Source organism: Fringilla coelebs (genome assembly GCF_963513975.1).
Source record: "Fringilla coelebs genome assembly, chromosome: 1".
Classification (NCBI taxonomy): Eukaryota; Metazoa; Chordata; class Aves; order Passeriformes; family Fringillidae; genus Fringilla; species Fringilla coelebs.
The window spans coordinates 119898294-119923565 of record NC_140028.1 but is presented as its reverse complement, the minus strand read 5'-3'; the positions used below and the strand labels follow the sequence as shown (position 1 = coordinate 119923565).

The following is a 25272-nucleotide window of genomic DNA, read 5'->3' as shown; positions in this document are numbered from 1 at the left end:
ATCCTTTCTCCAACTAAAATGATGAAATGAAGTGAAAATGTTATTGCTATGATTCACTAGTATCAGGTTAAATCAGAAATATGCAGAAAATTATAGTTGCAATGCAGACTGTTTACAAATACCACATTTGGGATAATAGTCCCATATTAATCTGCACAAATCCTATCCCATTCTTCACTTCTCATACATTAGGTCCGTACGGGGAGCCGCCATTCTGGATGTCAGATGGCCCCACACACCACAAACCACAATGCACCTCAGAGAGAAGAGGTAGGACACTGGGATAGGGCAATAATTCATAGGCAGGAGATGACAACTGCTCCCCAGGCAGCTCCCCAGGTCAGTGTGGGATTGGCATGCAGTTGTATCTCAAAAGAACCCATGGTTTCTGGAGTTCCAGACTACGAGAATTCACTCTGAGACGGTGCTTTTGGATTGCCAGAAACACAACACAGTCCCAGGTGCACTGTAAGAGCACTACTTGTACTGCTGAGATAGGCAGTTTATCCAGGTTTATACAGGTTTTATGACCTGTATGGAAGTGATAACAAAATCATACCCGTCTTGAACTTTTGTTAACTGAATTATCTGAAATTGCTGTTCAACATCTACTGATGGAAATGTGTCACTTCTTATCAGAGAATCATACAATCATTTGGATTGGGAGTAACCTCTAAGATCATCTCATTCCAACACCCATGCCATGGGCAGGGACAGCTTCCACTGGATCAGGTTCCTCAAAGCTGCACACAACCCACCCTAATAGACTTCCAGCGATGTGAGGCATCTACAACTTCTCTGGACAACCTGTTCCAGTGCCTCACCATCCTCACAGCAAAGTATTTCTTCCCAATATTTCTTCTTAATTTTTAAGGAAGTAAAATATGAGAGAGGTATGCAGACAAGATAAATATTTCAGTACAACGGAAGCACAACCCTCACGCCAGGATCCACAGGCTTTCCGGCAGATAATGCTTTCTTTTGAAAATGCAATTCCTTCCTTTAATCCCCAGTTCTATGTTAAGATTCAAGGACAGAATAATTGTTACAGACTGCTCAGACAGAACGCGCTTCCACAACCCAAAGACGGAAGTATTGGAACATCTTCTTTAAGGATATTGTAAATTCCAGAGATCCTAAAGTGTGTTTCATTAAAACACAGAGTTTTTAGGTGGAGGAAAATAAGATCTGCTAGGAAAAGTTAAGACTTCAAAAAAAGGACTGAAACAAAACATCCGCTGTGACAACCATCCCCTTTCTGGATAAGAAGACTGTCCTCCTGTCTTGCCATTTAAAACAAATCTCACTGACTTGCCAAAAAATTTTCCTCAGTCTCTTTTGACTTCTTAAAGAAAGATTCTGCCCTTTGCTGCTGAAGCTTATCTGTGTGCCTGCACTTCCCTGGATCATCCCTCTGTCACCTCTAGGGCACAACAGACTGCGACATCTTACCCTCTCTGCCTGGTCCACCATGTGGTCCAGGAGCTGGACCCTGCTGACCATTTTCCCTTCCCAGGAGCAACCCTCTGTTTCTTTCAAAACTTGTAGCCAGCCCAGAGAGCAGCAGCCAAGACAAGGAAACAAGCAGCCTTTTCCTGTGTTACCTGCTTTATATATGTGTAAACTAAACATGACATCTATTGCAAACACAGTACACTGCAACTCACAAACAAATTAGATATACATGCATGCAGCCAGAAAAATTCACGAAGCTCTGGTTAGTTGGTAGTATTTTCTTTGGTTAATTCCTCCATTTTGAGGAGAGTGGGAAGAAAACTGAGTAGCAAACTGAAAGGAAAAGACATTTACAGAAGGATTTATGCTGATGCATTTCTTAAGGCCAAAAAATTCAAATCAGATATTTGTATCTGAAACAGAATGATTAATTCAGCCTTTAGAGCCCACCTTGCTGGGTCTTATTTGAGAATTCAGCTGTACAAATTATGGTTCTTTAATAGCTACCTTGTGGAAACCAGAAAAGTTGAGAAGCGATAGCCTGAGGCACCACATAACCTCTGGTTGCTCGTTTCTCAAAAAACTCTATCTAATGGTTTTAATAGCCTGATATGCAGTCATTCATCACAAATTCAAAAAATTAAGGTTCTTTGATCTATCTCTCTATATAGTATTTATCACAGTTATACCCAAGCAGTAGAACAGACCCAATACTTATTTCTATTTTCATAAATATACATAATAAAATTGACATTTTACTTTGAACTTACTAAACTGCAGCAACACCTCAAATTTATGCTTAATAAACTATCTCACAAGACATTTTCTCTGAATGCTTGCATAAAGTGTATTCCACTGCTTCTTAATTAAATAAAAACTGTGCTACCATAGAAAACTTTTCTTTCAATAGAAAAGACTTTGGGTCCACAACCCATTGAAGACATGCATGCATAACAAAGCTTTGTTCACATTTAACGTGATGCCAGCTGCCAGAAACAGAGTCAACACTGAAAAAACTATGATACAAATAAAATTACTTTGTGTGACTTTTTTCTTGCCAGGATGACAAGCTTTTCTGAGACAGGAGTCTATCTCTTAATAACAAACAGTTTCTGTCACATACTGTTCACATCAGACTAATTTTACAAATCAAAAGAGTCATTGTTTAATGCTGGTACACTGAAAACAGAATAAAAATTACTGACCAGTACCTTCAATAAAACATCTTCTTTCCGTAAGTAAATTAATTTCAGTAAGTTGTGAGCTAATTACTTTTTGAAGGAGTTCTTTAAACATAGAAAAGCATTATTAAAAATACTTCCATTTTTGATATGCCTTCTAATTTTAAGCACGTTTTAAAATGCCACTATACAACAGTTTTTTTAGTGGTGTATTTTTTGTTAGCTTTGGTTTGGGTTTTTGGTCTGATTGGCTTTTCAGGTACTTCTCTTTTAAAGTCTGAAATATATAAATAAAATCCAGCATTTGTTAACATGAGACTTTGATAAACACAGCCTTTGCCACATGAACTCCTTCAATGTATTCTAACAGTCGACCACAACATCAGGAAAATAACTTCTATTTTCTTCACTGCAAACTCTGAGATCCATAAAGCCTGAAACATGTGAAAACTATGAAGTTTCTCATGCAGTTCCAAGGGAGGAGAACAAATAGCTATCCTTAATAGCACACACTTTCCATTTATTGTAGATACTGTAATTGACTGCTTTGAATCTCACAACTGACCAAATGTTCTGCAGCAGAGGTATATCACTGAATAAAATATAAATAAAGAACATTATCAAGCCCTGAGTCCAATCAGTCGACATACCTCTCACATGCAAATCAGACTAAATATGAATACTCAGTTATTGTTCCACTTTTTCTGGCCTCCTGACTTTTTCAGAAGTGTGTGATGAGGGAGCAGGAGGTGAATTGCACCATGGACAGTAGGCTTTCTGACAGCTATGGGCCACCTGTTGTTCACAGACGGCCACTTTAGATTCACTTTAAAAGAAATGCAGAAGAGCCTGTGAACTTTATTTTTCCTCACAAAGACCTGCCACTTCCCACTCAATGGACATCTCACTCTTTTCAGCTACACCAGATTGCCTTACCTCCTCTTTCATCACTGACACCCAACATCAATGGAAAGAAGGGCTCCCTCTTTAGATGTAGAATTACAGTAATTGAAGATAATGCCCAAGCTCTTGTCACAGACAAAAGCTGAGGTCCAGGTATCAAGTTCCTAACCACCTTGTGGATGCAATGTCTTTAAATATTTTTCTGAATTCATAATTCATGTCTCTGTGAGCATTTAGTACTAGCTGAAGGATAACTTCAAGGCAAGTATAAATCCCATAAGAGTATTGCCTCAAAACCCAGAGCGACAGAATTCTGACATGGCTCCATTTCATCAAAGCTGCTGGGATTCAACAATATCCAGTTAAAAGAGATTGTTTTTCAATCATTTCCATGTCTGACACTTAGCAGATTCCAAATCCCAGTGATCAAGACAACAAAACAACACGTCTTGGACCTAAAAATTAAATTTCTTCCTTTATTACTCTCTACACTAATTATAGTTCACATCTGCTTTTCACTACTCTTGTATTACTTTAATTGCTTTTGAATTACAGCTGAGAAAGCACCCTGTAGCACCCCCTTGTCCTTATTCTGGTACTTCACCTATCAGCAAGAAAGTATATGCAAAAATATTCCATTTATACAATGATATATTGGCTAAACAAGTGAAAAATACTTCTTAAGAACTCTGAGATTCAATTTTTGGAAAAAAAATATTGCAGAATCCTCACTGTTTTAAAGAAAAAATGTCCATTGCTGTGTTCTTGAATCTGAAAGGTGTTTTTATGGAAATTATTCAAAAAAACTTTCAGAAATTACTTTGAAAACTTATCTTTAGTACTGTCCTCAAATAATCTTACACACAAGTCTTTTCAACTTCAGTTATTCCTGACCCTACTTATACTTTGAAATCATTTGCTAATTAAAAGCACTTAGAATTCTTTCTGTGGAAAAAAAAATGACAGCATATCAGCATTATATATAACTTCTGGATGAGAACTAAAGAATTCCCTAACTACTGAAGGCAAGCAATAAAAACCGCGAGGAATTTGGACCATATGCCAAGATATGTAATATAATGACTTAGCAGCAATGATCACAGGTAACATCTCAGACTCCAAAATCATCCGTGTCTCTGCTGACTTGAACCTACTCCTCTGGTTTGCAAGGACCAATTAACAGTTTATTTAAGCCTTTTGGTTTTAGGAACTGATTGTACAGATGTAATGCACACCTGGGACTGCTTGGCACCAAACGCTCTGTTTTGGCCCACGTGACTGTGCTGTAAGAAACAAAGGTGTCCTGAAAAAGAATTTTCATTAACACAGTGCTGTGAAATCTTCACTTCCAGTGCCAAGAAGTCAATATATATGACATTATATCTTGAGAAAGCAAGTATATGCCATGAGTGTTCATGACTGACAGATGAAACTTAAACTCCACTACATAATCATTACTTCCTTCTTTCAAAGAAGAGGTAAATTGGAGAACATGTTCTTTTCCCTCCCCCACCCTCATGCTCATGAAAAGTGTACAACATCGTCCAAAAATTTTCTTCTTCAAAACTGTAGCAGTCCAGCAAGAAGAAAGGATGAAAATGGTATTGTTATGCTGCCTAATTGCAGCAGTTTACTGTTAGAAAAAAATAAACCATGAATGCTGCTTAAAGAGACAATCATAAGTAAGAAACAGGATGTCCATTCTCTACCTTCATATTAAATGTCAGAAATGTTCTGAAACAACATCAATATCGTTTTTTAACTATTTAAAATGCTTTGTTTAAAATAAGTAAACAAATTGAAGTGTTTCTTTGCTCAGCACACTTCTTATTGCATGAAAGTTAAGGCATTTCTTTCCTTTCCCTGAGCTTTGCCATAGTTACAGAATTTCCCTCCCTAAGCTTCCAACTACACTGCAAAACAGAATTATTGCCCAGAAACCTGGGTTTGACCAAACAGTTTGGCAGAGGATTGATAACAGGAATCAAAAGACAAATACCAGTTTTCCATTCCCATCATCCTGTGGTGATTCAGTCTCTTCAATCAGAGACTGAATCAATCCTGAAGTTTAATTTACCAAAAACTAAGAACAAGTTGTATTGGCTGGAGATCACCACAGCACTGAATCTCACCATCCTTACCTCTTTCTCACCTGAAAGTTCTCTGTGTTATGGGCAGGCTAAGAAGAGATGACACAAAGCCCCAGTGCCAGTCATGTGTCACATTTCAGTATTTCAGGATTTACAACCTTATCTGCTCTGTAAGGGCTCTGTAAGGGATTTTTATCTCCATGCAACAAATAAGCACCACCATAATAAGAATCAAAACTTATCTTTAGAATCATTGTAATGGAAATTATATTACATACCATAGAAAGTACTGCTATAATGCAAGTTTGTGAGGAGAAAGAGAAGAAAAGAATAAAGCCAACACAAAATTGGAAATTAAGATGTTAGCTTAGATTAACACCTTTTTTTCCTACTGGGCCAGAGTGTGGTAGATGGTACACAAACTGAGCTGAGTTTGAAGACAGGATTAAGGAGGAAGGCAGTAGTTGGCATTGCAGTTTTGGGTATGTGCTTCACACAGATGTGAAACCACAGAAGACAATACTAAAGGCCCTTAAAACTATGCCACTGAAACCTCAAGTTAATAAAAAAATTCTTTCTTCAAGGGCTGTAACAGATGGGAACAACTTTAAAGCTGGCACATGTTCTGTTTTATGACAAGGACAACTCCATTGTTTAAAATCCCACTAAGCTAGAAACTCTACGCATCAATTTAGCTCCACCCAGAACACAGAGTTATTTAATACTACAGTTTCAGAAGCTATGTTATAGCTCGTAACATTCAGCTGTGGACTGCAAAATTATATATAGTGACTAAGCTAATTAAGACTAATTAGTGACTATAGCTAATTAAGAAAAATGGTCCTTTACTAACAAAATTTTACATTTTGCTGAACCAAGTTTTCCTTCATGATTTTTTTAAAAACCAAAAAGACTAAAGCCTAGTTTGCTGAAGACAGTATAAAGATTTCTTTTCCTGAAGAATCTTCCAAGGGAAGTTTTACAAGTTGGGAATTCTTTGAAAGTTCTGATGGTTTTTTTTTACTTTACCTGAAAAACCACAGCAAAACACTGACTAATACTGAGAACCATGAAAATTATCCTTCCATGGTAAATATGAATTTGTATGGGCTATTAAAGAAGAAAGTGACTTAACAGATCAAAAGATTAAATTTTCTACATCTCTTTGTACCCCTCCCAAGTATCAACCTGCCAGCAGACAGTACATGGTATATACCACTGAAATCTGTGCTTTAGGCTAAATAGTCTGTTGGCATTCTGGATACTGGTTTGAACCTATCCAGCTTCTGCCAGGAAAATTCATCTACACTGTCTCCTGTCACAAGCAGGAGAAAAAAAATGGCTAAGCAATGAGATAGCTAGAGAATACAGTGTGAGTCCTGATTACTGCCACAGTTCTCAAAATTTCCCAATTTTCAAAACCATGCAAAAATTTCAATATGCTTTTTTTAATCCAAAAACTCTTTATTCAAATACCAAACTAAATATTATCAGCTGAACTGGCTTAATCTTATTCTGAAATGCTGCATAAAAACACTGGAAAACCACAGAAATGCAAAATTTTACTTTCTTGAGAAAATGCAAATTATAACCAAATAAGTGATAACACAGCACAATGAGGCGTGCACCTGAAATACAAAATTTATAAAGCTAGTGGATCTGTGAAAACAGAGGATTAGAATCCTCTAACATGAATATGCTTTGAGGATAAAAACAAAGTAGAGATTAATTTCTTCTCCCTCTTCAGAAGGATCTAGCATGTTTGCCTTCTGCATTCCAGAGCTTAGCATGGCTTTCCAGCTGTACAAATAATTTTTTTCTGTTCTTTTAACATGCATTTCAGATTTCTAATTTGTTTTGTATTATTATGCCAGGTAACAGCAGGGATAATGATGCTCCACCTTTGACCATGAAAGGAAGAAAGTGTAGTTCACTTACCTGGGAAAACAGAAAGGAAAAAGCCAAGTGTAATTAAATGCAACCAATCAGGTCTAATTAAAGGAGATGAACCAAACTGGAATGTACTCTTTTACCATCAAGCTTAGATGAACAGCTACACAAGAAACAAAGAAGGCCTACTCCTGTGAGGTTTGTCAACCAGCATTTCATCTAACACGCTTCAATATGATAGGAATTAAGAAGAAAAGGACTGCTCTAAGGCCTCAGTCATAAGTCTGTAATTCCATATAAGCATATGATTATTAAAGCACATTTATGTGAGATAAAAGGACTAAATAATCACCTAAAACCTATTGCAAACTTGTGCTTTATTTTTACTTAATTATGTCAACACATCAGAGTCAAAACTAAAAGCTCCACTCTAAGAAGTAAAATGGTCTTTCCTGAGAAGTTCACTATTCAAGTAGATGAGATGGGAAAAGCATGAGATAAAGGAAGATAATCTTTACTTGATAATATGAAAATGAAGCACGCTCCAAGATCACAGGGAAATAAATTACCTAAAAACTGAAACTAAATTTCTTGAACTACCCCATCTTTGTGATGTTTTTACATTTCAGGTTTATTAGCCACATTAGGAGATAACAGCTCCCAGGAAACTGTCATAAAAATGGGATGTAAGTGAAAATACTTTAAATTCCTACAGAATCACACCAAGGCAGCAATTCACTGAAGACAGAGCTCAAAGCAAAGAACTCAAAGTCTATATTAACCAATGCCCTCTCCTAGTATTTTATGTGTTACTGCTCCAGATCTACCTATTATCTGACATTCAAATGAACAGATAAGGTAACTGAAGCTCAAAAACGAGTAATTTATCCTGGGATATATGTAAAGCTTCTTTAACAAAACCATAAGCAAGCATACTAGACCTCTTTCTGTAAGAACCTCAGCATCCAAAAAGCCGTGTAATAAGGTTTGGCTGTATCTTGCAGATATAAAATTAAGCCCAGTAATGTAGTTTTTATATTCCATGCAGAGAGTTTTTCCGCATGACACGCTGCATGTCACTTCAGCAGAACATACATTCTTTGTTGAAGTAATCTAGGTACAATTCAAAGATATGGAACAACCAAAAAAACAGCTCCTAAAGATATATTAATTAATATCTTATCATTTTATGATACTCATTTTCATGAGACACTTGTTTTTTCATCATTTATTCACTGAAATGACCTTAAGTTGAAAATCAAGACAAAGTGTAAAATGTTCTTTTCTCCAGCGGTCAGGAAATTCTAATAGATCCAGAAAGTCAGTATGCATCACATGAAACAACTAAATTTTCCTCTCAGATTATTGCTGATAATTGCAGTGCTCCAAACAGCAAGGGGCATAGAACTCTCTTTCATACAAAGTGATTATTAATTGTTGTATCACTTGTTAACTAATGTTAAATGAAAATTTGATTTTTTTTTCACAGCTTCTTAAAATTTAATAAAGAACAGCAACTTTTCTCCTAGTACTAGAATGTCTACAATCAAGAACATTTGCCAAGCTCTTTTTCTTTTGTTTAGGCATCTGACAGATACAGTTGGACATTTAAAGGCATAATCATTCGACCACACTGGAAAATCCACAGGAAAAAGTTTCTCTATCATCACAGCCATGCTGGAAAACATGAAACAGAACATTGTCAACACTCATGTTGCTTTCCTTGCAGTTCATTTCCAGAGCCTTTTCAAACAAACACATTGCTTTCTTGCAGGATTGTAATACCATGTATTAGGCAGAAACTGGTAACATTTGGAACGATAGAGAAGTTCTGCTCAATACAAATGCCAGAATGAATAAAGAAAAAAAATAATGGGCATGTTCCTGGAAAAAGCTGTAAGGATTTTCAATTTTTTAATTAAAAAAAATTGCATACTAGAAAATGTTAATGAGCTGAAGGTCCCCTGAGTTCATTTTTGCACATTCTGTGCTATTTTGATGCCCCTGCTAAAGAAAACTGTTCTCACTCAGAACTGAAGACATTTTTTTCAACGTCATAGCAAAATCTGAAATCTAAAAGTACCTTATTTGTCATGCTACTTAACTCACTTCTTTCAAGCCACTCAGAGTCATCAAACTAGAAGTAGAGAAGACAAAATGATCACAAGTCACACAGTTAGAAAGAATTCAACAATACCTTTAACTTCTTCATAAATGCTATCATCTATCAGTTCACTGTTCGCTTGTCCAACATCATCATATTCCTCTTCCTCCTCCTCAGGAATAGCATTAGATCCCGTATCTATGTAACAGTGGTTTAAAAAGTTAACATCTAGTGGAAAAGAATTCCTAAGCAGAAATTTATGCAAAATGAAAACAATTCTTCCATGACCTGGTTTTTCCAGTACATTCTGCTTCTTTTTTTTTTACACTGTTCAAGGGGTAAGAAAGAGTTTATATGAAGGAGCTTGTATAAGGGAGAGTTTTCAAGCTAAATAGTATTCTGGGAGAAAAGCAAAAATCTTGGAGAAAAGTCACATAAAAGCTGTAATACAATTGAAAATTAGGACTTGCTGCTGGACATGTGGGAATCCTACAGGTACTAACATTACAGATAAGTAAATGGACAGAACGACTGTCACTAAGCAGTATTGGCAATAAAGGCAACTGCTCTACTGGCTGGCTTACCTTGAATTACAAATTTGACTTGCTGTACCCATTCCTCTGCTTCCTTGGGAGTGGCAGCTGTAAACTATTAAATGCTTATTAATAACTACTAGCAGTAATGTCAAAAACACAACTACAATTTCATTAGCAATAAAAAAGAGGGAATGTAACATTCCCGTCACTTCCTCAAGAAACCATTAGCAATTCTTTTCATGTCTTCTGGTACTTTTCTTGCAAGGATGCTTCTTATAATGTACAGCTAATTTTGACAAATTTACGTAATTGAAGGAGAGGATGATGGATTTGAAACTCTGATCAGCAGCTGGCAGCTGTGCAGAAAAAAGCTGCTTCTCTTCATCAATGTCAAAGCCAGAACTGATGAACAAAATTTGCCCTTGACAATTAGAAGACACCCATGAATTTCTTTAGACTGCTGGGTACAGTTTTCTTAAAAATGTTCTTGTCAGACTCCAACACACTACCTGACAGCTTAATTAACTGGCTTTCAACCGCAATCTCAGATATTTAAAACTTATTAAACTTACATTCCATATTGATGTCTGGCTGATAGATCTCTGAATTGCACAGCTGATATGTGCCTTTTTGTAGGTTTTCCTTGAAAAGCCATGACCAATACAATATGTATTTAACACTGATACATATTTTAACTTTTTTTTACTATTTAATTCATCCAAGAAATCCCATATACACACTATACAATAGATATTAAAATGGTAATATTGAAATGACCACTAGATAAAGATGATAGATTTCCTTGCTCTTGACCAAAAAGATAATATTTGAACATGTACATACATACGTTTAATCAGATTTTTTTTCCTTTTTTCATTAAGATATCAGTGACAGTTGTTTCACTGAAATGTTAATTCGGTAACTGGAATTGTAACAGCTTTGTCAATTAAATTTCAAGTCAACATAAAAAAGTCCAACCTGATAAATGCGCTTATCTGGAGCAGAGATTTCAAAACAACAATCTTTCTTCGCATCCTTCCGAAGGCTATTATTCATTCTGATGGTGTAGCCCTCTAAGGCAAATTCACCTTTCTGTTGTTTGTCTGTTGGAGATAAAAAACAAAGTTAGAGCTTCATTTACAACAGTGAATGTAAGTGGCTCAGCAGGTTATCGTTTATTCAGATTTTGTTTTCTATTTCATGAATTTTACAAAGAACACATAGGTTTTTAGCAAAATGATTAAGTGATGCTTCTGGAGATAAAGCTTTATTTTAAGGGAAGATGTACCCAAAAGTACATTTTTTCGGTAGGATGCCTAAGGAATTCCACGGGGGGATGTTTGCAGATGGTGGTCTTATTTAGTAAGAAGTGCGTGTTATGACACTTGTATCTAGGGAAAGCCAAGAACTGGAACTTGCAAGACACGTTTCCTATAAATCAGTGTCTCTTTCAGGTTCAGTAAACCAATGGGAAAACCTGTCTAGCTCAGAACTTGCTGAGCTCCCTCCTAAACTAACCACTTCACTCAAAAAATAAACTTCAAGCTTCTTTTTTAAGCAATTGAAAAAGCTGCTTTTCACATTCTCCCACTCCCAGATGTGCCTCCTTTCAACATGGCAAAAATACAGAATGAATTTTGTTATAAATTCAGGTGTGGGCATCTGTGTTCATTCCAAAAGCATTCCTCTCAAAACAGCAAATGTTTAATTAGCTAATAAAAGTACTGAGCCCTACCACAGTTTATTAGGTACAGCCATGTGGTTGTTTTAAAGACAATTCTACTTTTCAAAGGTTCTGGTTTATAAAAGTATCACTTACAACAGATCTGACTTTAAATACACTGCATGTTGTGCAAGTGGCACCTGTGCACTCCTTTTGAGCCCTTCAAACCAAATTCTACATCAGATTTTATGTGCTCTGGCATATTTTGGCTAATATTAAAAACAAACCAAAAATGTAAGAGTAATTAAGTTTTGCAATTTCTGCAGATCACAGTGCAGCATTCGGGTGAAGACTGGCATCGTATTTCACTTTTTGCACAGGCAAACAAAGAACAGTTGGTAGTTGCATACCAAAAAAAAGCCATTTATTGTGGGTTTTTTTTAACACAGAAGAGAAAAGCATTAATTAACAGTAAGCACCAAGCACAGCAGCAAATACTTTAAGCATTGCTGCATAGAACTTAGGTGCAAATTGCATATCCATTGCTTATGCTTGTCAACAAAAGGAGAAAATTTCCACAGTAGATAAAATAGGAAAAGTATCATTTTCAACAAATTTTCATCATATTTCTGGGAATTTAATGGGAAAGAAAATCTGTTTCCACTCCTGCAAGGTTAAAAATTGGCTAACAAAGCAATGTGAACATACATGGACATAAGGGCAGTCACCAGTCAAATACTCTTTCTACTAATCTTATATGCCCATAGACACATATTCTCTGTTCTTCCACCTTTTTATGAACTCTCACCCAGGGCAAGCAAATACACAATAACACAATTATAGGAGAAAATCTGGGGCACCATTCTATTTTCACTTCTAGTCCCTTCCCCCACAGTAAGTTTTATTCTGCCTTAAATAAGTACTAATAATATAGTACTAGTATTTTCTATTTGTTCAATCCTCCACCTCTATTTCAAACAGCACATACATGCAAAATTCATGAAATCACACCCAGGTAGATATTAGAAATAGTAGCTTGCAATAGGTTAACTAGGTTCCTTTTAATGAAATTCATTTCTGCCTAGGACTGTTATTGTTCCCTCCCTTGTGACCTCAGGGAGAAGATGAAGTGAAACACATTAATTTCTCACTCTCCCATGCTGGAGGTTTATCAAAACCCTAGAAGATAGGAGTATGCAGGCAGAATAAACAAATACCAGGTTCAAAAGGTAAAAACATTTTGTCAAGATAAAAATGAGGCAAGTATTCAAATTTACTCTCTTGGATTATTTCTGAGACTGCTTCTCTGTGACATGGATGATTCCTTTTATGGTAATACACTTTTACAGAGCTAATCTTGAATGATCTTTGCACTGGTACTCGTTCTTTTAAAGAACATTGCAGTTAAACCACAAAGATGCTGTACTTTGGAAGGGTATGGTGCATGACATCCATATCCCATTTGATTGTTTTTCTGTTTATACTGTTCTTGTCATATCTCTCTGAACACACTATTTCAGTGCTAATGCAAATTACCTGTATACACCACCAAATATTTATATACATCCATCCTTTGCTATTATAGTCTTTCAATGATCATTATAGCAATAGACTAGACTTAGCATTGCTGCCTTTACTTCCAATTGTCTTAGCAGTAACCTCTGAATAAAGTCCAGTGTGGTGCAGATGAGGAAATTCTAGGACAATGAGGTACTTCACAGCCCTGACTCAGAACCTGTTAAAGTTGGAAGACTCGATGAATTCACACTCACTATGGCAGCAAGCCAGAGATAAGACCCGGTATGTCCTGAGAAATGGCTCCAGAAATACAGAATGGCAGAACACAGGCCAGCTATAGCTCAGATGCCTGCTCTGATCGTGACAAACAAGAGGTCTCCAAATGCCATTTGCTCTTGCAGAATACACCTTTTCAATTAGGACTGGAGAGCAACTGAAAAGGATCAGACCATCGCCTGTACCACAGTAGCTGCTTGGCCAGGCAGAGCAGTGAGGTGCAGGCTTGAAGGCAGAGCCATCCTGGGATCCTCAGACTCAACAATCACGATGTCACCGTTTGGCACAGGCTTGCAGCTAAATGGGTTTACACAGACCTGGGCTTTTGGTTTCAAGATGCTTTGTGAAGTTAAGGCCACAGCAACTCCTGTGAACTTTCACATTGTCAGTTAAATTGTTTATATCAGAAATATTTTCTGAAGACTGTGCTTTAGGGAGAATTAAACAGTTTCTGATATTTAAAAGCTTTGAAGACTTAAAGATTTTAATTGGAGACTTAAAATTAGATACTGATAGTTTTTATAGCGGGAGTCAACAGTAGCTTCAAGAAACACATTCACATTACAGATATTTAATTTTCATTTGAACTCCCAAATCAGAGCCAGAGTTTTGCTTAGGCAGGAATACAACAGCATATTTAGGAAGAACTAGGGAAACATATGCTGATGGAACACACCTCTCTGAATAACTGTGTGTTATTTTCTCAAGAAAAAAATATTGTTCCAATTCAACGACAGAAAACCCTTAATTTGTCCCAGAAAAACGTAAAACAGAAATGCAAAAAGTGTAATTCAGTCTTGTAAAACTAAAAAGGACTGTGAACATCATGAAGTATGATTTGTTCCATAATGAAGCCAAATCTCATTTCAGCATAAGCTGTCCTTTGCTCTCATCTGCTCAACCTCCTCTCTCCCTGGTTCCCATGTCAGGCACAGAACAGAAAAAATAAATCTGGGTCTGTGTAGATCATTTTGCAACAGGAATTTAAAATCATATAAAAGTATAGCAGAGGGGAGAGTCAGGCAGTAAGTATTAAAAAAAAAAAAAACCCAACCCCTAAGTTAGTACACAGAAATTTAAGAGAAATAAATATGGGGGGTGGTCTATATTTAACATGGAGAAAATTCAGATCTGAATAAAATTTGAAAGCCTTTAAAAATTTCTCTCACATATAAACTTCATTCATCCTAAAAAGAGTTAAATTTGTTAACAGAAACAGGGCCAATATTATATTGGGTAAAGAGAGTCTCAAGGGAAGCAGAGAAAAAGCGCAAGGGAAGCAGAGAAAAAGCGTTTTGAAGTAACCTTGCGTAACTAAGTCCATGGGAACATTTAAAACAAAGAAGGGTAAACCTTCAATGAGATCTTGAAATTACTGGGTTGTAAATTTGAGGCCTAAGGCGATGTGCTCATATTATTAGCACATGTAAAAAGAATTAGTGCATTCTGAAGAACAGAGAGGACTGGGATAGTAGAAAGGAATGAAGTTACAGAGAAAGACATAAGGAACAAAGGGAAACAGAAAGATTTCAGAGAGTGATAAAGTATTTATAGATACTATTAGAATCTATAATTTAACTCTCTTCATCTTGAAATTAGGAGCCTGCAAGATTTTACAGTTTACATGGCTTCATGCTAAATGTAGTTTCACATACTTTTCCATGTGCAGGATGTCTGCTATCAAAAAATAGCTCAGTGCAAGTATCTCCAAAATGGTAATTCCTTTTCCAGCTTTTGGACAAATGCATGCACAGAAGTTCTTCCCTTTAGGACAGCAGATCTGAAATGTAATCAACCTTTTTTCCTTCTTTTTTCCTTTAATCTAGTCCTCTGAGAAATTGAAATTGTAAAATAATTAAGGAATGGTGGAAGTGATTTAGGGCACTGAATTGTTTATATTCTGTTTGCTTATACCCAGTAGTTATTCTTTAAATAACACATTATTAACAACAAGTGTGAGTCTTGAGGTCTGAATTTAACAGTCTCGCAGCAAAAGACCTAGTACATATTAGATAGATGCCTTTGATTGCCATCACCCTGCTACAAGAAAGTCCCATTGAGCATGCATAATTCCCTTTTCTGCCCAAATAGAAGTAGTTTACCACTGGCCTAGTCATCACTATCTTATTATTCAGAGAAATCCAAAACTATCATGTCCATGTTAAAACTAAAGAAATTGGGAAGAAAAAAAAAATAAACTCGGACTTTTCTAAAAGCCTCTGAATTATACCCCTCTTCAACATCATATTACTGGCGGGCAGGCAGATACCATTTTCAAGTTATAAAAATGAAAATAAATTTTTAGTGCCCATTAGCAGAGGAAAAATTACCATAATGTTATCAATTACTGTCTTGCTAAACATTTAGCTGATCTCTCCAGTTTGCTGAGACAGAAGGGCATATAACATTGTGGCCTAGTGAGAAAGAAGTAATGAAGCTATTAATTCAATCATTTGTAAAGCAACAAATTAACTTTCCTTATTCACAGGCACTTTGAGGTCTGAAAGGTTATCCATACCATCTTGGTGTCTGAGGACACAGGAACAGCCAGAGATCATATAGAAAAATGATAGGGAACCAGGGTACTCAATTAAGGGTGCAACTGCATGGAAGAAAAGAAAAGAGAGGACTATAAAAGATTTATGGAAGGAAAGACTATGGAAAGGAGCACCAGGCAAGCTTCACAAAATCCCACCCAGCTCTGACATTTGAACACAGTCCTCTGCAATGTTGTGGGCCATGTGGTGGCAACTGATGCTGCAGCACAGGCATAAATACACACGTGCTTCCCACAACACCTATTTCTGACATGTGATTAGCTCAAACCTTTAAGCCTTGTTTCTCCATCTACTCCATTTATCAGTGATCAAGAGAAAAAAATGCAGATGATTCACTTAGTCTATATCGCTGGGATAAATTACATTGTCTCACTACCCAATTTACTCCTTAAATGATTCAAAAACTCTTCCTTACATGTTTGTGAGCTTTATACACTTCCATACTTCCTGCTTTCCCAATGCAAAATGGAGAGAAGTTTAGTTAGAAGAACTAAAACTGCTTTGGAAACAATGAATCTATACAAATAATAAAAAGGCATCCTATAGCCTCCTATTAACCACTCAGTTACATTTCCACTGGTACTTTAGTGTGAAAATCAAACTTTGGTCAACAAAAGACACATCAGACACAAAATAGCTTTCACAGATTAATCACCTATGGTCTGGTTTTAAAAACAGACACAATTCAAAACAAGCCAAGATGAATGCAGAAATCCCTGTTGCCTCTCAGCATCACATCCCCCAACACAGAGGCACTAGCAGCCCATCGCCCACTTAAAGTGACGCAGGCAGCAGGACTGAGTACGTGTGGAATCCTCGTCATTTTGAAACCAGGTTCACAATTTGCACAAAGCCACCAAACACACACTTCAGTGCTGATCTACAGTTGGTAAGAACACACTCTGAACTTCTACACAGTCCAAGTTATCTTCATCAAGAGTCACAGTAAAAGAAGGAGGCCCCCAGCACAACAGCATACTACAGCAGGTACCACTGCTGACCACAACAGTGGGAGTGAAAACAGTTGCAGTGAGTAAATGCCAGAGCTGCTCAGGACTGCCTCATCACACACCTCATCCATGCTGACACTCTGCAGCTGAACAGCGTGATGAACTGCAGCATGTACCCTCACAACCATTAAGGTGACAGCTCACTTTTAACAGCATGCTAGCCTGCCATGGCCAGTGTCCAGTTTCTGCTCAATGACAGTGAGTTGCCTCTGCACTGCAACAGGCACTTTTATATACGATCACAGTACCTCTGACCAGTCTAGAAAAATCTTTTTTTATTCAAAGGCAAGTTCAGGAGTGACTTTGTCATCCCATATTACAAGACTAAGTCACTACACCATGCATAACTAGTTTTTCTGCACTACAAGCACCAATCCAATGGAGGTAGGGCAGAAATTCATGCATCTGATTTGTTTGCTTCCTCCATGAATTACATTAATTACTGTTTGGAGTCTAACCATGCCATGCTCTCTACAGCTATATGAAAGGAAGTTGTAATGAGGTGGGGGTGAGTCTCTTCTTCCAAGTAACAAGTGATAGTACAAGCAGAAATAGCCTCAACTGCACCAGAGAAGGTTTGGATTGGGTATTAGGCTTTTTTTTTTCACTGAAGGAGTTGTCATGAAGAGGCTGCGCAGGGAAGTGGTGGAGCCACCATCCCTGGAGGTATTTACTACACAAGTAAATGTGGCACTTAGGACAGGGTTTAGTGGTGGGCCTGGCAGTGCTGTGTTAATGGTTGGACTCGATGATCTTAGAGGTCTTTTCCAACCTAAATGATTCTGTGATTCAATGCAGTTCCAGTGGACCATGTGCCCCTTCCACATCATTAGGTTATGGATAGGAGGACCTGCAGCCTACAAAAGCTCTAAATGCATTACCCAAAAAAAAGGTCTCTATAGATTCATAAATGAAAGAGATCCCACAAAATATGACAGTCAATTCCTAGCATAACACCAACCTTCTGAGTGCTAGGGAATGTATTTCCATGGATCTTAACTTTCAATACAGGTATTAAAAATTGCAACACAGACTTGGTAATCAGGTTGTTGCAAAAGAAGAAAAAAAAAAAAAGAAAAAGGACAAAGACCAGATTGCCTTAATACAAAGACCATATGCTAAGAAAGCATAAATAATCATTAGTACAGCCAAAAGGAATAGAATGTTTAAGAAAAAAAAGCCTTTTATTTTCTAAAAAAACCTGACAAAAATACAAAGATTTTATAATCAAGAATAATCTTTATAAACTAGCAATATCTTCTGAAAAAAAAAAATTCCATTTTTAAATTACTAGGCAATGTATAACTATATATACAGAGAAGCAAACAGCACATGGTCATTTCCCAGAGAAATAAATCAATCAGCACTGACAAATCTAAATCAGTGTCATGCCACATATCCTCAAAATTTTTGAACAAAGATTTTTCATGTTTGTGAAGCCTGATCAACCTGTAAATCCCAAGAACAGAATATAGAAGAAAAAGCAACATTTAGCAGACATGCTAGCAAAACTGAAAAGAGGACATGATGGGAAACTAGCAAAATGAAAACTGGACTGATAATTAGACTCTTTTATTTCTTGTGTTTTTAAAGAGAGGGCAAGCTTAAATGAGTCAGTATAACAAGGAATGAAACAAACTGGAGCAAATTATGTTAGTCTTTGAATAAAAAAAGCCGACATAATAACTACCTGCAATAATCTCAAAAATAAAAAGACAAACAAAAAAGAAGAAAAAAAAAAACTTCAATGGAATGTTTGCCCTGGAATTTTTTTTGGGGGTAGGAGGAAGACATTATTGTACTTTAAAATTTACTCAGATATAATAATGTATTCATTTATCCTTAAACATCAAATGCACATGGCACAGAATTTAAATATGCTTTATTTGACTGTCAATTTCAAAAATTCAAAGTACTATTACAACATTTATGCCAGATTCTTTCCAAACTGGCCATTTAAATTTAAAAGTCATCTTCAGAAGTTTGCTTTAATTTCCACTGCTGACTTCAGTTAAATACATTACTTAATTTCTAGCTTTTCCAGAGCATAAACTATTTTAAAAGAAACAAAGAACTCTACTATGCAGCTTTTAGATTAATATTTTCCTGGATAGAACCATCTCTAAGGAACTCAGAAGGTATAATTACTAGAGAATGTTTTCAAATTAACATCCCATTTGGAGAGAAAGAACATTTTTTTATCTCGTAAAACAGTTGAGTACCAGCATATTATCAAACTGAACAGCCAGCTGTTATTAGCAAACAAAGTAGCTTTTAAAGAAACTTAATTTTTTTCCTCAGTTTCCCTGCCTGACAGGTTCTGACGAATATTTACACATGTTTAAAATTCCCAGCACTGTTCAAGAATTTTTTAAAAGAAAAGCACTTTCTTTTAAAAGTTTCATTCCATTTCTTAAAATTACCTTTGATTCACAGCTTCCAACTCAAATAAATAAATAAATATTTCATGTCCTTTTGTGCATTAAAACATCATTGTTTTCATAATTGTTATAAGTACCTTTGTCGCTCCCATAGTAATAGAAGACTGTCTTGCTGATAGCACACCAACGCTTCTGCCATTCAAAGCCAAGAAAACTGTGGTCTGAAATTAATACAACATGTGTTACATCGGTTTATGCCATTATTGAACAAAAATGTGTTACTTCTTTTCAAGGCTGAGGTAAGAGGGAGGAGGAGCTAGGAAAAGACACTAAGGAAAGGAAACTAAGGAAATGCATGGCACTGAGAAGCAAATTAGAAATAAAAATTGATGGTAAGAAAACAAATAAGAATTTGAAATCACAAAGAGGGAAGTCATGTGTAACATTAAATATAAGGAAATAATGAACAACTTCCTAAATATTTCCTAGAGTTATCGCAGCATTAAGTGGGTATTAAAGTGACAATATAAGATTTATTGAATCAAGGTAAATATTGACTGAACCAAAGCTGAGATCAATATTTGCCCTCTTGAAGGAAAATAAATCTTGATGCTCACTGAAACATGAAGTCAACATATGGTACTTGTACATACGTTCCAAATGTTTTCTTCAAAATTATCTGAAAGTCTCTGAATTATGGCTGACTGGACTTTCACAGCATGACTTTGTTAGTAAATAAGTAGGATTTTCTTTCAATAGTATAGGAGCAATTATGTGCTATGCTTCTTTTGCATAATAGTGCTTCAACATTTCAGCTTCTTCTCATTTTATTTATCACTCCTGTATAAAGTTGTTCATGTGTATAACATGACAAATCAAATACAGACATATAGACTTCCAATACATTAAAGATGCACTAGCTTTCACAAAGATAGCTAGACTTACCTTTTCTACGTTTCTCCAGGTATCCAGCCTTCAGAACAAACTGAAGATCCTGAGCTGCAATAGGAGGAAACTGATTCCCTGAAAGAAAAACAAATTCTGTAAAGCACTGCTTTTCAAGAAAACTGCTATAGAAGCATTAATAAAATTATGGATTTTACACTCTCAGTATGCAAGAGCTACTGAAAAAAAATTCTAGTAACTATTATGCCAGATTATTTTAAGTAAATGAAACATCTGCCTATCAACGTCAAAGCTGTTGCTGTTGTCCTCACCACTCCAGTAAGGAAAAATATAGCTGCGTAACAGGCCTCACAAGTCTCAGAAGGAAAAGTATGTAATTAAACAAAATCCAGCAACTGTTTCAAACATAGTCTGTAAAGCAGGTTGGATAATGAAAGCACTAATTTTTCAAATGTGCAAATCGGAAAATCACAATCAAGAGTCTCAATTGAACACAATTAAATCAGAAATGTGGTTTTCGATACCAGCTTCACACCAAAATACCTTGAAACAACATACAAGGGGAAGACCCTCTATTGCACATCTACAAAAAAAGAAACCAGATGAAGAGACAATAGAAGCTGCTGCCTGTTGCTGACAGATTTTGCCTAATTTGCAATATATGACACAAAACTACTGCCTATAGGATCTGTAAGGTGATAACGGATAAACCCAAGACGTTGTACAGATATCTACAAAACTGTTGACCTACAGACACTAATTTTAGACACCTTGTACAATATGTCTGCATCTGCAAAATGGTGAGTATAGCTCACTGCATTTTTTCCTTTTTCTCAACTGCTAATTCATAGATGTGTAAGATTAACCAGCTGACCCTGCCTCGTCTTAAAATACAATTTTAAATGTTAAAACTTGTATCTTACATTTTTCAACCTTTTCCTCCTAAGACAACAGAATGATGATTTAAACAGAACTCCAAGTATTAAGAACAAGAATATGTTAGATGCATATAATATTTAATATTAATATAAATATCATACTGCTTACCCTAAGCAAAAAAGCAGAACAAAAGGTATTCCTGTGCTGCTGGGTTCTTTAAGTGCATGCAAGCAACACAGTGAAGTTCCTACTACTTATTATCATCAAATATTCATAAGAGTCACTGTAGGTAGGTGGCAAGTTTACAAGGCAGCCATTATTCATCAGAATATATGTAATCTCATTATGCTCTATCAATATAAACATACAGAAAAGGACTGATATTAGCAGACAAATTCTGTGCTAAAAACACCATTTTAAATTATGTAGTTTGAGCGAAAGATCAATGGTCTGACCTTGAACCAAGCACTGTCTCTGAAAGATGATGTCAATTTCCTGGGTTTTTAGGTTGTTCCTTAAAATTGATCTTTTTTTAATTCAGTGTTCACAAATGAGTTGGTTTATGATAGTTTTATTTAAATACAGTTATGACAGGAAAAATACAAGAAAGAGATAGGAACATGCAGAGAATGCTGATTCTTAAAGCATGAAAATACTCAAAATGAGAAGACATTCTTTAAATAATACAACCGGCTCTTTAGACTGCAAAATATTTTGTTTGACACCAAAAGACAGCAGATAAAATTTTACTTACATTGATATTTCCACTTCATTTTTTAAATTAATATTACTTTTTAAAGACTAGGAGTATACTAATTTTTATTTTAGCTTCTATGGAATCCTAACTATTGGGTTAAAAATATAAAAGCAGAATCAACATGCATTTTAAAGTGTTACAGCTGTCCTCCCTTAGCTGGGTAACATGCAATCATAACCCAACATTAAATGGGGATTAAACACAAAGACACTTGATGGCTGGTGTGTGATTTGTTTAACAGTTACTTTAAAAGGTGATGTAATGATGGTATTATGAGTGGGGGAGGTGGAGAGTTTTTACAAATATTTTGTAAAAATATTTTTACAAATATGGACCATGTGCTGCTTTATATTGGTCATTGGGAGGCATCAGTGTGCAACACTTACAACTCCACCTCATCCAGTAGGGCTCATCTTAGAACAATGCAACCCCACAGATGAGGAAGACATAAAACCTAAGCAAACATACAAACAAAAGCAGCTCACTCTTAAATTTTACAATTTAAGAATTTCAACTGCCATTTAGATCTAACTTTACCCAATACTGTTTCTATCAGTTTGGGCTTTGATGAGGAAGCTTGGCCAGTGATCTTTTAGTGAATAGTCAAATCAAATGGGACAACACAGTTCCAGAGAAGCACATATCTTGGAGACTCCCTAGTGTTGTTATTCTGTCATCTGAACTGACTACTTCATAGAATCAAAATTCCAGTCTCAGTTTTGCTATTTCTGCTGAGACAAGTCAGGATAAATTTGGCGATGGAATTTTCTGTAACTACATTTATTTTGAGGAGGGCACTGAAAGCTTTTCCTTGAAAAGGAAAAGGACATGCATGGAAAAAGAGTGTTTCACTGTCTGCTGCCACTGCAGAAAGAAGTCCTCCTCCCACCCTTAACCTGTAGAGAAGTCATTTCTTTTTCTATTCCTCAAAGCAACTGAGACAGTAACTCCAAAAAACAAACTGCATCTGGTCAGCCCCACTGCCACTCACAATCTGTAAGTAGCTGAAGCAGAAATAGATCATATGCATGTTATTATCCTTCTGTCAGAGAAGCCTGGGAACCAAAAAATATGATGGAACTTTAGTTGAAGGGCAGTAGAAACAGACCCAATTGTAATATCCCACGACACTTACAGCTGTACAAGAAAGAAAAAGCATAAATCTGATTAAATTCCTTCTTTCATTGCCCTGTACCTTCAGAAAGAAGGGGAGGGAGAATAAGTAGTATGAAAGGCATAAAGGAAAGAGAAAGAACCACCTCCTCCCAGATTCTCATGAGCCACAGGTGTTGTGCATATGTGGCAGGAAGAAGGCACAAACATGGATATACCATTGTCCCAGTACTACAACAAAAACAGCAAGGGGAAGAAAGAGGAGAAAGTCAGTCACACTTCCCTTACAGTTACTGCTGAGATTCTGCATGAGAAACATTTAAGTTGTATTATCTATCTTTCTTCCATTTTTTTCATTTCTTTACCATCTTGTCCACATTGTCAAACAGGATTTTGAGTGAACTGCAACTAGATGTGGGAACTCCCAGCAGAAAGTGTGGAATTTACATAGTAAGTTGGTTTTTACAGTTGCTTTCAATCAGAATATTGCTTCCCCATTAATTTGAAATACATCAGGCTTGGCATAAATCTCATAAAAAAGTATCAGCAAAGCAGCATTATAGTATATTTACTATACTTTGTTACAGCAAAGCAGCATTTGCTTACATTATACCAGCAGCTGAGATCAGAGGTTCATTAGTCGACTCCAGCATGAGACTTTGAATAAGACAGCTCAGTCTATAAAGAATCTAAGACAGAGGAATCCTGCCAAGAAATAAGCCATTACTATGTATTTTAAGTGAAGAACCATAAAGCAAATTAAGCCACATGCTTCAAATCACATACTCCTTTAGAGCTCAGAATTTCCCATGTTACACTCCCATGCATGCCCCAGGATGTCTTCACGACAAGGAGAATTTTCTCCTTCCCTCATGGGCGCAGGTGAAATGGCCTGAATTCCAGTTATCTGCAATTTCACTGGAGACTGTCCACTGTAAGAAATTAAATGTGGAGATGCAAGAAGCTTGCATCCTGGGGATGCAGATAGCACTTACTCATACTACTTTTCTTGTGAGTCTCAACTCCTGTTCATGTAGTGGGTCAAGCCCACTACAAGATCAGAGCAAAACTTCTCTCTCAAAATGAGACCACCAGAGATCACCATGCCTTCCTAGCACTGTATGGTCTGATTCCAGATATCATTAAATTATTTAGAAATAAAGATGTTAAAAGGATCATAGTCTTCCCTGGTTTCTCCTTTGGTACTCTGTAGTTTTTTAAGCCAATTTTAAACACCCAAGAGAAAAGTGGCATTGTGAGTAGGAAATGCTCTGTGGCTTGCAACCATGTGGGCTTATATTTCTGCCGTGTCATTGTCCTGACAGTGGTGGGCAAGCACAGAGTTGAGGATATAAAAAGGTCTCATTTCCATTTCAAAGTTTCTACCTTACAAATAATGTCTTGAACCTTTATTCTTTTGATGTGAAGACTAGTTCAAAACGACCCAATACTTAGGGAGATAATAATCTTGCATACGCAATACATGGTATAAAATAAAGGAGGTCCATCTGCTTAAACTTACAGGTTTTCCTTCATTCTTGACCACCCACTCACAAAAGGATCTCCCACAATAATTTCTCTTCCAAGCTCTTCCCTACTGGTGGGAATTACTCCAACGTAGTCCAAAATAAAATCTGCAAGTTATGCTCCACATGCGTATTTTCAGACTGATGTGTACAAAAGCCATCAAAGACCAGATCAAAATATTTATGAGGCCTAAACCTTCATCTTAGAGAAAAGTAAATTATATGTATAATGCACTGGGCTCTTCCTTTTGGTTCTAGGCACTCTTGTGCCAAGTGAGCAGCTGGCAGTTATTATAATACTACTGCTGCCAGGATGAAAATTCCTCCAGTGAAAAGAAAGTGAAATGCCCTCACTCAAGCATAAAGCCAGCTTTACCAGTCATGCTTTGACTTCAGAAAAACATTAATGCTATTAACATAGGTGTATTAATGTATAGGTTCCACTGCACAACTCCCACAAACACAGAGTATCTTGTGATTTAGAAAGATCACAAAACCACAGCTTATGGCACGACTATCATTTTTG

General features: G+C 36.4%; 1 protein-coding gene across 1 annotated transcript in view; it reads right to left on the bottom strand.

Moving 5' to 3' along the window:
• The window catches only part of SKAP2 (src kinase associated phosphoprotein 2), a 118449-nt gene that overhangs the window by 27501 nt on the left and 65676 nt on the right, over positions 1–25272 (bottom strand). Inside the window, exons 5-9 of the mRNA XM_084204745.1 lie at positions 20511–20588; positions 19703–19786; positions 11138–11262; positions 10208–10271; positions 9717–9821 (exon numbers count right to left, since the gene is read on the bottom strand). Of these exons, the coding sequence (XP_084060871.1) occupies positions 9717–9821; positions 10208–10271; positions 11138–11262; positions 19703–19786; positions 20511–20588 (456 nt within the window). The remainder of the gene's footprint in view (positions 1–9716; positions 9822–10207; positions 10272–11137; positions 11263–19702; positions 19787–20510; positions 20589–25272) is intronic.